The 14644-nt window shown below is 41.9% G+C and overlaps 1 protein-coding gene across 1 annotated transcript in view; it reads right to left on the bottom strand.

The window, feature by feature from the left end:
• Positions 1–14644, bottom strand: part of LOC147016118 (TBC1 domain family member 12-like) — a 102036-nt gene that overhangs the window by 39838 nt on the left and 47554 nt on the right. The window contains exon 4 of the mRNA XM_085848844.1: positions 2946–3067. Within this exon, the coding sequence (XP_085704970.1) occupies positions 2946–3067 (122 nt within the window). The remainder of the gene's footprint in view (positions 1–2945; positions 3068–14644) is intronic.

The raw sequence follows: 14644 nt of genomic DNA, 5'->3' as shown, positions 1-14644 counted from the left end.
CCAGTTGGATTAGCCAATCACGAATCTCCAAAAAATCTCGACGAAGAGCACTTCCGTGGGTCGCGTCATTGTTTACACGTCGCTCGATCGAGCTGTTCCGGCTTTCCGTACATGTGCGTCCTCCATCAATTGGCTTGTTTCGCAGTGCTTTTTTTTTACACGCTACGTGCAGTACCTGCTCAGAATTTGCTACACTTTCATTATAATTGGATGTTAAATTTTGCTCGTTGCTTTCCCAAGATTTCCAGTTGTTATTTCCATGTGTCCATTCGTGTTATGTGGAAAATCAATGGTGGAGGGAAATTGGCTGGATTGAGAAAATCCTTTGATTGCATGTCGCTCCTTCAATGAATCCATTCACCATGAGGCATCGACAATATTGTAGTCTGTGATTGCAGAAACTGCTGCCATCTTCACCTCCTACGTCCTCAATCGTATTGCATCATACTTCTCTTCGAACGTTCCAGATTTTCTGCACTAGCAAAATCCCTAATTGTTGCTGGTATAACACATAAAATACATGGATGACTTGTACTAAAAGGTAAGAAAGAAACTTTGCGTGATAATAACCATTCGCCATTTTGATGTAATCCAGTACAATGCACTGTGGGCGAAGCATCGCATCGAGTTTACGGAAATTTGTGCAGCGGAGAGAGTTTGTATATTCCAGTGGGGTATAAATCCAGTGGCAGAAAGTGAATCGGATGGTTGAACAGGGAGGTAAGGAGTGATAATAAGGATAAGCAGAAGGCATTTATTAAGTATAGAATAACAGGATTGGAATCAGACTCCTGTCAGTACAGGAGTAAGCAGTGGCAAGTTATGAAAATAACAAGGCATTCTTTAACTATATACAAGGGGTAAAGAACAGGGGAAGACCAGTGTGGGCTCATTGAGGAAAAGCACAGGGAGAGTAGTTTGTGAGGAAAGCGAGACGGCAGGTTTATTAAACAGTTAATTTGCTTCAACATTTACACGAGAAGTCAGGAGAATTTCAGGTAGAAGTCAAAGAAGTTAAGAATCAGCAGGGAAAGCAAAGATGAGTTGAAGCTCCAGGGCCAGATGATATGCATCCGAGTGTAGAGGGAGGTGGCAGAATCGATAAGAGTGCTGGTAGCTGATATCTTTGGAGTCAGGACTGGTACCCGAGGAATGGAGAGCAGTCTGTAACCGTAACACCGTTACTTAACAAAGGATCCAGAGAAGATTTTGGGAACTATAGACGAGTTCATTTAGCCTCAGTTGTGGGGAAGATGTTGGAGACATTGATTCGGGATTAGATGGGGAACCATTTCGATAAATATAAACTAATCAAAGGCAGTCAGCATGGATTTACTAAAGGAAGTGATGTTTAACACATTTATTGGAGTGATATGAAACCGTTTCTGATTGGGTGGATGAGGGAAGTGTTGGTGGACCGTAATGTTATCGAGAATTTCAGAATGCATTTGATGAGGTCCCATAATATAGGAGGCTGTTAATGAAGGTTATGGCTTGTGGATTGGCTGGTAGAGGTGCGAACTGGATTTAAAACTTGACTAGGGCTCGGAAGCAAAGAGTGGCTGAGAATATGATGATGTTGGGTTGGGAAGTTGGAAGTAGTGGGGTACATCAGGGATCAGGACAAGGACTGTTATCTACATATAAATAAACGCCATTCTCTGTCTCTGTCCTTCTGCATGGCCACATCTTTTAATTTACAAACTCCAAAATCGGGGTACAAACACAACTTTTTGTGGGGGGTAACATAGGCTATATGGCCATGAGCTCACGTGAGGGTGCGGGGAGGAGGGGCATAAATTCTCCATATAAATGTGTACTGAATAGCACCGCCTAGCGGTGGTGGCAGAGGGTGTTACAATTTCCTTTTTCACCTGGGCAATGATGAGGTTAAAGCACTCTTCGCATGGGTAAATTTGTCCTCCTTCACTTCTCCCACACCCTCCCCCCCCCCCACCCCCACACAAAAAACCCACAAAAACCAGAGGGGCCTGTCATCGTGTACAAGACATTTCTTGCGGGAAAGGACATCAGGACAAACGGGGGGCAAAGGAGGAGGGAGCGGGAAGTGTGGACGGGGACAGGGAGAGGGGGTGGGGGGAGGGGTTAAAGTACTCTATGCATGGGTAAATGTCTTTCTTTCCTTCTCCTCCTTGGCCAAATCTTTTGGCAAACAGAATTACTAATTGGTCCATCAGCAAAGCGAAGGGTAGGCTCTGCTGGTTATTTATAATTTACATCAATTATTTGGACAATAGTGCCAAGCATCAGCTTCCCAACTAGCAGATGACACAAAGTTTTGAGGTAAGGTAGATAGCACCAAGGGAGGTGATCATATTCAACAAAGTGTTGATATTTACATAGATTGGGAAAAAGATTGGCAGACGCAGTTTACCATATGGAAATGTAAGGGTCTGGGGGATGGGTAACAATAATGAAAGTGGTGTCTATATAAAGTAAGGGGCAGTCTGGGAGCATGTGAGACAGGAGAAAAGATCTCGTGGTGGTAATAGATATGGAGGGTAAGTAGACAGCACAGTGTGAAGCTGCTCCAGGTAAAGCGAACAAGGATTAAGGCTGTAGTTGCAGGGGGATAAATGACAAATCAAAAGAGGTAGTGTTAAATCTGTACAGCAATTTAATGAGGCCTCATTGAGACTATTGTGTCGAGTTTTGGTCACCACATCTGAGCAAGAACATAGTTGCCATAAAGTGGGTTCAGCGTCGAACTACAAGGTTGATTCTGGGCCTAGCTAGTCCATGTTGCCCATGTTTATCCTCTGACGCGTTGTGTCCCTCATCTGACTGTTCCTATCTGCTCCACCGTTTGAACGTCGGTCTCTCTTATGGCTCTTCCATGAACGTTCACCCTGGGTATCAAGAAAAAGTTACCAGAAACAGAAGAAATGATACGACTTTGCAAAGTTAGATCAGAAGTTACTTACAAAGGCCTTTGCTCCAGGATTAATGCAGTTGTTGACAGTGGCTCAAACTTATTGTCACGTCGTGCAACAGGAAGCGTCAGCGCCGCTTGACTAGTTCCTCTTCCCATTTTTGCTTCATACTCCTGTATAGGACAGCATCATGCAGTTTTGGTTCGTTTCATTCTTTTTTTTTGGGGTGCTGACAATGTATGCCAGAATTGCAAAAAAAATATCCATCATGAAAGAATCAAAATAACGTCAAGTCACGTCGTTCCACCTCTTGGCCAACCAAGGAATGAAGTCACACTTTTGCCTCTCACCTCCTTCCAAGATAAATATGACTTTGCCTGTTAAGTAGACACCAAAAAACACTGCAGATCATCAAAACACTTCCACCGGTTGCATTTTTGTACCACAAGATAGGTTAGTCAGACTGAAAATAAAGTAACACGAGATCAAAGGAAGTGCCTATCTGTTTTTTTGATAGTTTTCTAAAGGCTCATTCATGGAATACGTCTCATGTATATATTACGTGTATATACACAGCATCTGTCACTAGCCGACAGACGAGGTCTTAAAATTGGGCAAATTATACACAAGAGAATTCCGATTTACTTATGGCTACCGTGGGTGGTGGTTGACCTCTTAGACATGCTGAAATGGCGTGTTATTGGCAAGCTGTAAGTAAAGCCTGCAGATTCAGCAGCTTTCAATAAGCATTGTGGACTACACGAGGCAAGCAAACCTCTTGTCTGTCTGCCGCTCGACAAAGAGCTTATAACGATTCTTAGCTTACACTTACGTTTGTTGGAGACGTCGATAATTATTATGTTAAGATCAGCGCAAAGCAAACAAGCAATGATGACACTGACCTCAGCTCAAAGCAAAATGACAATGACAGTTCGAAACTAGAACAGCATTCGGTGGAGCGCATAACCTCCGCCGTGCTGAACAGTTTAAGTCATGTATCCCCACTGATGGGTCTGATCTACATTCGGACCTGAGCCAAAATCGAATCGGCTTGTTCTCGTCACCTATCCCTCATCTACCTAGTTTTGTCATAACCTGTCCACAACTTTTTGAGATATAATGCAATACTGCATATTGTATTTCACCCCATCTATCAAATGGTGAAGAATCACTTGTATCCTTATCCAAATCTTCACCAAAATCGAATCTTTTTGAGATATTCTACACACCGAGACAGGGAAAAGACGGACAGACAAACAGGGGTGAAAACATAACCTCTGTCCACACTTCGGGAGTGTGGACACTTCGGTAGTCTGTCCCATGGTAGTGTACAATACATGTGGAAGTCCCATCCTTTTTGCTCAATGTGGTACTCATCGGTAACATGTCTTGTGAGACGCAAGTTTTTCAATGTTGGTACGGAGATGTGGTTCAGTCTGGATGCCGGATGGGTAGAGTTCTTTTGTCCTGCATCGATATATCCTTGCAGGAATAAAATATAAAAACAATGGAGTCTGGTGCGGTTTATCGGGGAAGAGAAAATGCAAGAAAGTCCATCAACAGCAGCTCAGTGGGACGGAGAAATGGCAGAAAAGTGATGGTTTAAATAAAAAGCCAAAAAAAACAATAAAAATACCATCTTCCTGTCTTCAACAGAACAACATGTTCTTAGTCCAAGCATTTTGGCAAGATATGGGAAACACCATGTGTTTATATAAGAATATAAGAACCAACTTATATTTATATAAGAATATAAGTACCAACAATAAATATAAGAAGCTGCACAGGATCAAGAAACACCATGTGACTCAAAGTGGAAACAAAAAGAACACGCGTGTTCAGAATTTTGAAAACCATAGTATAGTGAGAAGTTCCTGTTTGTGGAAGGAGCTCGGAGGAAAAACCAGTCGTGATTTCTGGTCATCTTTACAATCTCAGATATTATACCAAATAGTTCGTGAGCAAAGATTATGAGAAACACTTTCTCTCGCTGCAAATAAAAGATGAAACATAGAACCACACTTAAAACCAGAAAAAAATGTTTCAACTCTCGATGCATATTTGAATTCCTGAAACATTGCATCACGCCCTTCGGTTCAAAGAAGCAAATGATGAGGTGACGGTGATTCCTTAAAGGAGCACGTTTAACAGGATACTGCTTGAAGTGTTCGTACGGTGTGTAACCACAGAATAAGTTCATGAAATTGCACAACACGTTCAGGAGTCATGTACGTGGAGGGAGATGAGGGGAGAAGTAAAATGAGATGTGACCATCTGTTGGCCTGCAAGAATACGAGGTTCACTGAAATCAGTCCATCCATCCATCCATCCATGGGGACCATACTCTGTGCGGAGCGTTGGTGCTGCCTGAGCAGTCTCCTTGGCTGTTGGGCACAATCCTGGACGGGTCTCCACTCCAACACAGGATACACTCATTTTGCCAACCTCGGAAGGATGACAGGCCGAGTTAACCCCACCTGGTATTAATTCAACAGCTGAGCGGGATTTGAACTCGGTACGCTAGGATCCCAAGCCTGCCACCCTAAAATCAGTTCCATGGTATCATAAAAAAGTCTACAGAATCATATTATGATCCAAAGCCTGATGTTAATACCAAATGATTTGAGCTTTGACCAAACTTGACTCTTGAAACATGAGTGGTTGCTGTTTTCCAGAAAATGATAACACAACACAGTGGACCGTTTATATCCTTTACAAGATGAAGGCACGTGGAGGAACATGGGAGGCAGACGGTAACTGGAACGGCACTCGGTGGAGCACGTACCTCCACCATGCCAAACAGTTTATATGTTGTATCCCACGGATCTGATTCCGTACTGTAACCAAAAAACAAGCAATGGAATGAATGAACTGGAAAAAGGAGAGAGATGAGGGGAAAATAACAGTAAACTGCAAGGAGGAGAGTTGGGCAAAATAAGGTTAATAGGGGTAGAAAAGATCAGTAGTTTAGATGAGAATGACTTTCGATGGTGCTGCAACACTAGCTTGAAACCCTGGAAGAAAGAGCACAAGTGAACCATCTTTGGATCACAGATCCACAAATGGGAGAAGGGGAACAAAAATTTCAAGATGTGTGGAAAGCCTGCATTGGGCGTTTAACCAGGAAGGGGTTACTGGAAGAATACATGCATCATGGAGGATGTGGGGAGAGATGGAGAGCTGAGAGCTGAGAGATAAGATGGGCCGAAACCGGAACAGAGGCATTTAAATTAGTAAATAAATAAATAAATAAATAAAAACAGAGGCCACAAGACTTTGTGATGTGGGAGAGGGTGGTTGGGGGGGACGACAACAGAAGGCAATGTTGTTGACAGCTTCGGATTCCGAAGAATGCAGGAGAGGTAGATGTAACGCTGTTGCATCAATGCCTAGATGGGAGAGCAGCAATCCATCGAGATATGGACAAAGGCCTTCCTGGCTGTGAGTAGTTCTGACTTTTCAAGGAGCGATTTGGAATGATGGAGGATGCCGAGTCAGTCAGTCGCTGACTGACTTTGGAGAACAGCTTTGCTATTATCGGCAGTCCAGTGCCGATGGGAGGATACCAAGTTAAAAACACTGAACCTCTTTCAGTGGCTGACTACGAAAATAATACATAGGATCATTTGATGATCCTTCTGGAGCAACAGGATGAGACTGCAATATTAGCCATCAAATGATTGATTATCTCCATCGTCGAAGGTGGACGGAGGTTATGTTTTCACTCGTCTGTCTGTCTCTAAGCTGGATACCTCAAAAAGTTACGGATGGGTTCGGATGAAATTTGGTGGAGAGCTTGGATATGTAATTCATTAGATTTTGGTGATTCTTCTTTTGGTTTTTTGGTAACTTTACCGTTGAGCGATAGGTCCAAAAACAAAAGCACAATATTTCAAAAATGTTATGGACGGATTTTTGTGGAAGAGTTTCATAGGTGAGAAAAACAAGCAGATGAGATTTTGTTTCAGGTCCAAATGCGGATCCAGCCCATCAGTGGGATACAAGATGTAAACTGTTCAGCCTGGCAGGGGTATGCACTACACCGAGTACTGTTCTGGTTTAATAATGTGATGATCATTTGATGATCCCCTACGTAGCAACAGGGTGAGACTGCGAGATTTTACAGGATTGAAGAACGTTCCATTTATCAGACCGGCGTGTAGTCAATGTCAGTTATGCAGAGTGATGCATCTGGTGTCTGTGTCTGCCTGTCAGTGTGATGGAGTACCATAGACACGTGTGGAGTCATCTGCACCATATATTTTCCAGAGCATTGGATAGGTCATTTGGTAATAAGGAACAAGACTGGAACTAAGACATTACTTTAGGAACACTCCGACTTTCAGTGGGAGAGGAAAGGACAGGGTTCCACAGATGGGAACACGTTGACCGAGTGAGTAGAGGAAGTGAGAAATCCAACTAGGTCGACCGTCTTGTCTGCAACAGGCAGCGAGCTCGGCAAGCAGAGCAGAGCGCCAGGTGGTGTCAAATGCAGAAGATATGTTCAGGGAGACTGGCACGATTGATTGCTTGAGATTTTGAGCCTCCAACCGCTACTGAGAGAGCAGCATCAGCACGTCCATAGTTGAGTGATGACAAACCCCAAACTAATGGTGAAATGGCAGGTATGGAGATAGTTAGCAGAGGAGGAAGATAAAGGTAGACGATGCACGGATGTCTTGCCCTGGAATTGATCTAGAAAGTATCCTCATCAGGAAAGTGTAAATAAACACCTCCATTTGGTATTGTTATTGTGATATGGCAACAAGTGGTCTTCAGAATAACACCATCTCAGGACCAATAAATATAAGAAGCTGCACACAGACAATTTCAAACACACCATGAGATCGACAACATGAAGAACAGGCTGTCCTCCTCATGATGGTAACGGTAAAGGTTAGAAAATAAACACAAAGTCAAGATGAAGGGACTATGAAGGAAGACACACAAACACACACACACACACAAACATTTTAAGGCCATTTCCCCCTGCTAGAGCGGGGGTTAGCCTTGTAGGTCCCATGACAATCTTCGATCGTGGATCCCTTTTTGAGGCAATGTTATTTATTTATTTTTTGTGACCGGATGCCCTTTCTGACGCTAACCGTTCAATCACCTCTTACGACACGCAGGGATACGGTGTACCTACTCTAAACCAGGGTACACACCGGGAACTACGAAGGAAGAGGCAGAAAATATTGTAAATGCACATTATTTTAACTTTGCCATACTCCTCTTCTTTCTTATTTCATTTCATCTCATTCCCTTTAACCTCCTTTCATCCCTCAATCTCCCACCGTGCTCATTCTGGTTTCCCTATTCAAATAAACCTCTCCAACCAGCACAGCTGCTTCTTCATAAAAACAGGAAATGACACCAATGCTGGAATGACTCTCTCACTGCAAAAAAAAACAAAAAAACGCATGCATGACAGGGAGGAGGAATTGTATTTTAACCGGCATTTCGGCTTTCTCAGTCTACGAAGTCTGTTTTCCTTGCTCTTATTGGAAGAGTTTTTAAGACAATGCAGAACGAAGTGAAAATAAGGTTCACATTTCAGATTTTCACAATTCGTTTGCAGACAGGTTTTACAAGTCACAACTTCTGAGAAAGATAATAATCAAATCAATGTGGGACGCTGTACCACGATTAACTTTAAATAATAATATCTCGGATCATTCCCCATCCAAAAACCGTGATCTTTTCTATCCCCATTAATCCCCCCTCACCTTCCTTCCAAATTTCCATTTTCTCCTTCCTGACAGTTTGCTTCTGTATCCATCTTGTCCACTACTCAATCCTCCCCACACCCATTGTTTGTCCATGGCTCCCTCTATTTCGGCCTTAAACGCTGCTGTTGGCGTCTCTCTTCTCTTCTTCTCTTTCTCTCCATGAGCCTCGACCTTGTATATAATAATAAAAAACCATACCTTATTGCCAAAGTATTTATATTTCGTACCTACTGCATGGTTATCATCAAAAGAATTACTTTGTGAACCGCATTTGGAGGCACGCTGGTTGGTGTTGCCATCTGAGTATTTGTTTTTCATGGTTTTATCACCGAGGGTGAAATCACATGTTGTCATAAGTTGCCAAAAACGATGTCATAAGTTTTCTTGTCCTAGATTTATTTTTCCTTGCATTTGATGCTCTTTCATAGATACTGGGACAAAGTAGGAAGTCATGTTTGCAGTGCACTTCCCTTACAATGAACCATCCAAAGGGCTCTCGCCACACAAATGGTTGCATTATATATGTGCTTATTCTCCACACATTCAATCCTTTTATTTTCCTCATCTTTCTTCCTACATTCTGCACTCTTCCTCACCCATAGTCCTTCCGTGCACAGGTATGTTTCAGATGCTCAAAGCCAGTCACAAATGGGAGTCTGCACACCATGGACCTACAGGAGTGTTGTAAAAGAGGAGTGCATCTTGAATTAACATCCCTCGGTGGTAGTCCTTTATGGCCAACGGAAATTTTTTACATGAGACGGGCCTAATATTCCCCTGTGATGAGGCCTATAGTCAATCAGCGTGATTCCCTTGGCATCCCAGAAAAATCGAGGCCATGATCTTGCCTACGTGAAGCTTTGGTGTGAAATATATTTTGTGGAGGAGACCCCTTGTGCTTCCATTGCATGGATTCCCAATTGGTTTTAGGATTCCCAGTGGTAAAGCTACGCTTTAGCAAGAGTTACCAGATGAGTGATAAAGTTGGCTGGATCTGTTTGAACGGTTTGAGAAACTCACAACGTTATGCCAGCCGTTGCTGATGTATGTGAGTGCTGAGGTTTTGAGTAACCAATCCTGCTGAGACTCTGGACGTGCCCAAGTGTTTACGGATGATAGTAAGAATGTGTTCGTGAAATATTCCAAGTTATGTGGATATGTCTATGACCTTAATTAACACATTGACCTCCACGATTAATACATCGACCAGTGCAGCAGTTTGTGGGTCAATCACATCAGCAAGTCTTTCTGACCTTGGGCAACTTCAAGGGACTCACTTCCACGTTTAAAGTCAGCCACACGAAAATGGACCTTCGCACACCCAGTGACCATGCATTTGTGGATTTCCTTGGATAATAAAATTGACGATACGTAGATGGCTCAGTCTTTGCAAGATCAAAAATTGGATGATGGAGCAAACTTTTAGATTATATTTGCCAAACTAAAACTGAAAGATTTCAAATGAACATGGCTACTTTACATTTGGGAACAGGAAACTCCAACAGACAGTGAGGATACCCATAGGTTCATATCCAGCCCCTTTCTTTGTCAATTTGTCTTTGCACATGTATGAGTCTGATTGGGTCCAGAAAATGAACAGAAATAAATCAATATATGCGAGAAGGTGCAAAAAACACCTTTAGATTAATTGATTATTTACTGGAAATTAATGATGGGTTTATATTTGTTTGAACAGCTTCAAAATGACTTCCACCCAAAATAGCAGAGATTAAAAAAAGGAAACACCAAACTCTTACTTTAGTCTGTTTTTCAAAAAATACCTACAACTCAATCTATGATTTAAAAGAACCTTGGTCTTGGCATGCCTGCGTCCGTCCCTCCTTGTTCATCCATCCCTGCCTGACTGCATCTGGCCAGCAACAATTGTCCTATAGGGCATACCACTAATCAAGCAATAATGGTTCCCCTACACGTGCTCGGATCGCCATCTTTTTATCAATATGCAAACAGTATGATATATTTGAGTGAGGTGAGAAAACGCTGATTATACAACGCATTGTAAAGCATCACGAAGCAGATCGCTCTACTTGCAACACAAGTGAGAAAAGGATATGAAAAAAAAAAGCAGCTAATATTTCAATAACTTATTCGCACAATTATAAATGGTGAAAGTTAATTTTTATCCTGTTTTTTTTTTTTTTTAAAGCAATTACTCAACGATCGGTATTCCCCGCAGCAATGCAACGGGTCTTCCATTCTAGTATTAATAATAACTAGAAAGCATCTCAAAATTCAGAGCTCGTCCGCGTCCGCTTTGTACTCAAACCAGACTTGATGAAAATGACAGTTAAAAAAAAATTGTACATCTTATTAATTCGTGTTGTCCACAATCTCATAATAAAGGTTTGTTTAAAATTTGATGACAAAAAACACACACACTGAATGTCAATGGTAAACAAGGATTTTGATTAAAACATTTATGGCTGTTTTACCACTTCACCGATGACAGCAGCCCTACAATCATTTATTCGCCATTGGGAGTAAATATGTGATGTTCCAAGTTTCAAATATTTTCTGATCAGCGGTTTTAGAGATATAGCTTTTTTTATTTCTTGTGTTCTTCTTCATACCACATGACCTCTGATGTCATAATTATCATTAAACTATTCTCCATTGGGGGGTGGCTCCAGTGTGACCACTCCTCATTTTCACAAATGCCAAGGTGAGCCAATGAAAAAGCCAATAATTCACAAGGTTTCGGGAAAGCGGTGATAATAGAAAACCTATACGCCAAGAAAACCTATAGAAAACCAAGACGCCAAGGTGAACAACAAATAGCCAAGATCTTGTGAAAAAAGCCAAGGAGTGGTCACACTGGGTGCGTCATTCATACCTGAAAAATTTTTGTGTCAAGTGGACAAGTAGTTGCTGATTAAAAAAAAAGACAGAAAAAAAATAATAGAGCAAAAAAAGGCCAAAAAAGGGTCGAAGAATAATCATAATAAGAACAATGAAAATTATTTTAACCAAATTATTAATTTGCCTTCTCCATATTCTTATAATGAAGCTTTGTTGAAAATTTGATAAAAGTTCAAATGGTAAAAAAGTTACGGCCCAGACAGACACACAGATGTGATTGCTCAACCCCGTCCTCCGCTGCGTGGGGGACGGGCTAATAAATTTCACACCAAATTGTTTGACAAACGAGATGCTTTTCCATTCAACATTGTACGAATGTCTTTCTTGGACAGAAATATTCCGAAAAAGCTCTTCCACAGTACAGTTGCAGGTGAAAATAGAATGGCAATTGGAAGAGCGCATACCTCCACCAACCTGAACAGTTTATGGTTTGTATCACACCGATAGGATGGACCTGAATCCGGACCTGAAGCAAAATCTAATCGGCTTGTTCTTGCCACTGACTCAACTCATCCACCAAATTTTGTCATAATCTAACACGTTGAAACACCATGTCTTTAAAAAAAAAAAAAAATCGTTTTCTGCACTATCTCTCAATGGTGAAGAATCACTCAACAAATTTCAAACAACACTCGTATCTGGATCCAGATCTGGATCTTCACTAAAACCTGTCCACCAAATTTTGTCTGAATCCATCCATTAATTTTTGAGATATCCTGCTCACAAACAGACAAGCAAACAGGTGAAAACATAACCTCCGTCCACCCTCAGTGACGGAGATAACATTCAGGACAAAGAGCAACCATGTGCAGCACAAAGCTTCTCAATAGATGAAAACAGCGAGTCATATGAAAGCTAACACAGGGAGCTCCAGTCAGCTGTGAGCAGATTAAGGTCTTTTTCAAGCTCACAAAATGCCACCAAATGGAATTCAATAAATACCAAAACAAGTACAAGGACATAATTGAAGAAGCATTCAAATACAATCATATTGAAACATTTCAGTGGTTCATTGGAGGTGAAGTAGAACTCGTGGGAAATCCGTTAAAAGACAGTTTCTGTATTTGAATAAAAGATCGATTCAGTGGTAAGCAAAATGGACATGCTGGGTAATGCACCTGTAATCTGAAAGGTAAGGTGTGCATGATTTACTGGTAATGTGAGACAGCATTGTCTTGTTCTGGAAGGGAATGTGAAATAAGAATGTGAATATAGGATAATACATTAAACCCTCAAGCAAGGAAGTTAGTTGGACAAACGCTCGGCCACGGTTAACATCAGGATTGCGTTCCTGGAAAGCGCGACTTTAAGCGAAACCATTTTTCCCATAGGAACCCATGTATAAAGGCTCGTTACGTTCCTTGGGACCTAACTCAGGAATATCTTTCATTATAAAAGAAATACAAGTTGATATGCATGTACAATTGTACATATTTAAACGTTATTTTAATTCATTAATATAAATAACATGTGCACACACCAGAGATGGTTGCCCAGATTGCTTATAGTGTGGTTGAGTTATGGGGGGTGGGGGGGTGAAGAAAGAGCAGGTTCGTCTTCATCTCCGTCTGCAGATGAAACTGAACGTGAAACCAGAAGTGGAGGTTATTGTGGCTTCTCTTCCTGCTTCGGTTCGACCTTGAAGGATTTATCCAAAGACTGTTGGACTGGGTTTCTTTTATTCTGGTGATAAAAGTATTTGTAACAGATAATGGCATCAGCCACAAGCCTAGCAACTTAGGAACTGCGGTCTATCCTCAGACCATCCTTGCTGAAAATAGCTATTGCTTCTTGAATTTGGCATATTTTTCATTTTATTTTTTTTAACAAGGTATAGGCTCGTGGAAGAGTTATGACAGAACAAATTGGGACACAACATAACAAAGGGAACAGCAGGAGAAAGGGGAAATACCAACAGCAGGGCGGAGGGAGAAAGCAGTCGGAGACAAACGAACGAGGGATGCAGGTAGTGATGTGCAGAGATAGTTGTCCAGATTGAAGTGGACTGTTTGGGTGGACTGTAATTGCAGATTGCAGTTACGTAATGGGTGAACAATATGGATACATCAGCAAAGTTTTTGGAGGGGTTTAACAAGTGAAGAAAAGATCATGGCTTTGGATGGGAGATGACTTGGAGATGGTGGTGAACAGCTGTCTTGAAGACCTGGAGGGAAGAATGAGATTGAAGAAATTATGGAAGGTGGGTCCGCAGGTGGGAAAAAAAAAGAGGAATAAATGAGTGGAGGTGAGCAGTGGTTCTGGATTTTAGCAGTTTCACGAGGAATGGGTTGTTAGTGGACCGCGTGGTTCCTGCAGATACCTCACAGGGCCAAAGCATGGAAAGGGCAGAGGGTGCAAGTCCAGAAGTGAGGCAGAAGAAGACAGAGAGAGAGCAGCGACCTATCAGTGAAGGCGAAGTGATAGGTCCATACACCAGCTTCATCGTTAAAGATTCTCATTATCTTGAAAGCCTTGGTTGGGGGACACAACATTTGGAAGCAAACACAGAATTGAGGCATTTATCTATCTCACAAGCAGAGTCAGCTGTGGTGCCATTTCGAGAGAGGGAAGGGATGGAGATGGAGCATACTCCGGAGACAGATTTACCAAGACTCCACTAGGTTTTCCAGGAGTGAGACAAGTTTGAAAGTTCAATCTTGAGGATGAACAGATGTTGTTTTCTGGCTCTCCTGAGGGTAGACACGCACTTGTTGCAGGCTTTGCAGAATCATCTGAATTTGGTCGGATTTGCCTTCCAGGAGGGGAATGCAAGTTGCTTTAAAGGAACTATAGACAAAGGAGACCAGTCCTGAAGTGTAATAAATAAATAAATAAATAAACAAAGAGTGGACACACATTTATTGTTGGCTTTGTGGAATGATCGGAGATTGCCTTTGGTTGGGTTTGCTTTCCAGGAAGAGAAGGCAAGTTGTTTCAGAGCAACTGCTTCATCACTTTATTCAGTGTACCATGGGTGGGAAGAATGGTGGGATAACTGAAGACGAGATGGGATGAACCTGTGCAGAAGAGAAAGCAGGATTCCATGGAATAATTCCCAAGCTGAGTTAACATCAGGGGCGGTAGATACGAGACCAATCCCGAATAGAGATGGCGACTTGCAGTCCATGCAAACTGCTT

The sequence above is a fragment of the Eptatretus burgeri genome, chromosome 12, assembly GCF_056783735.1.
Source record: "Eptatretus burgeri isolate ZD-2024b chromosome 12, Ebu_testis_v1, whole genome shotgun sequence".
NCBI classification, from domain to species: domain Eukaryota; kingdom Metazoa; phylum Chordata; class Myxini; order Myxiniformes; family Myxinidae; genus Eptatretus; species Eptatretus burgeri.
This window is presented reverse-complemented; position numbering and strand designations above follow the sequence as displayed.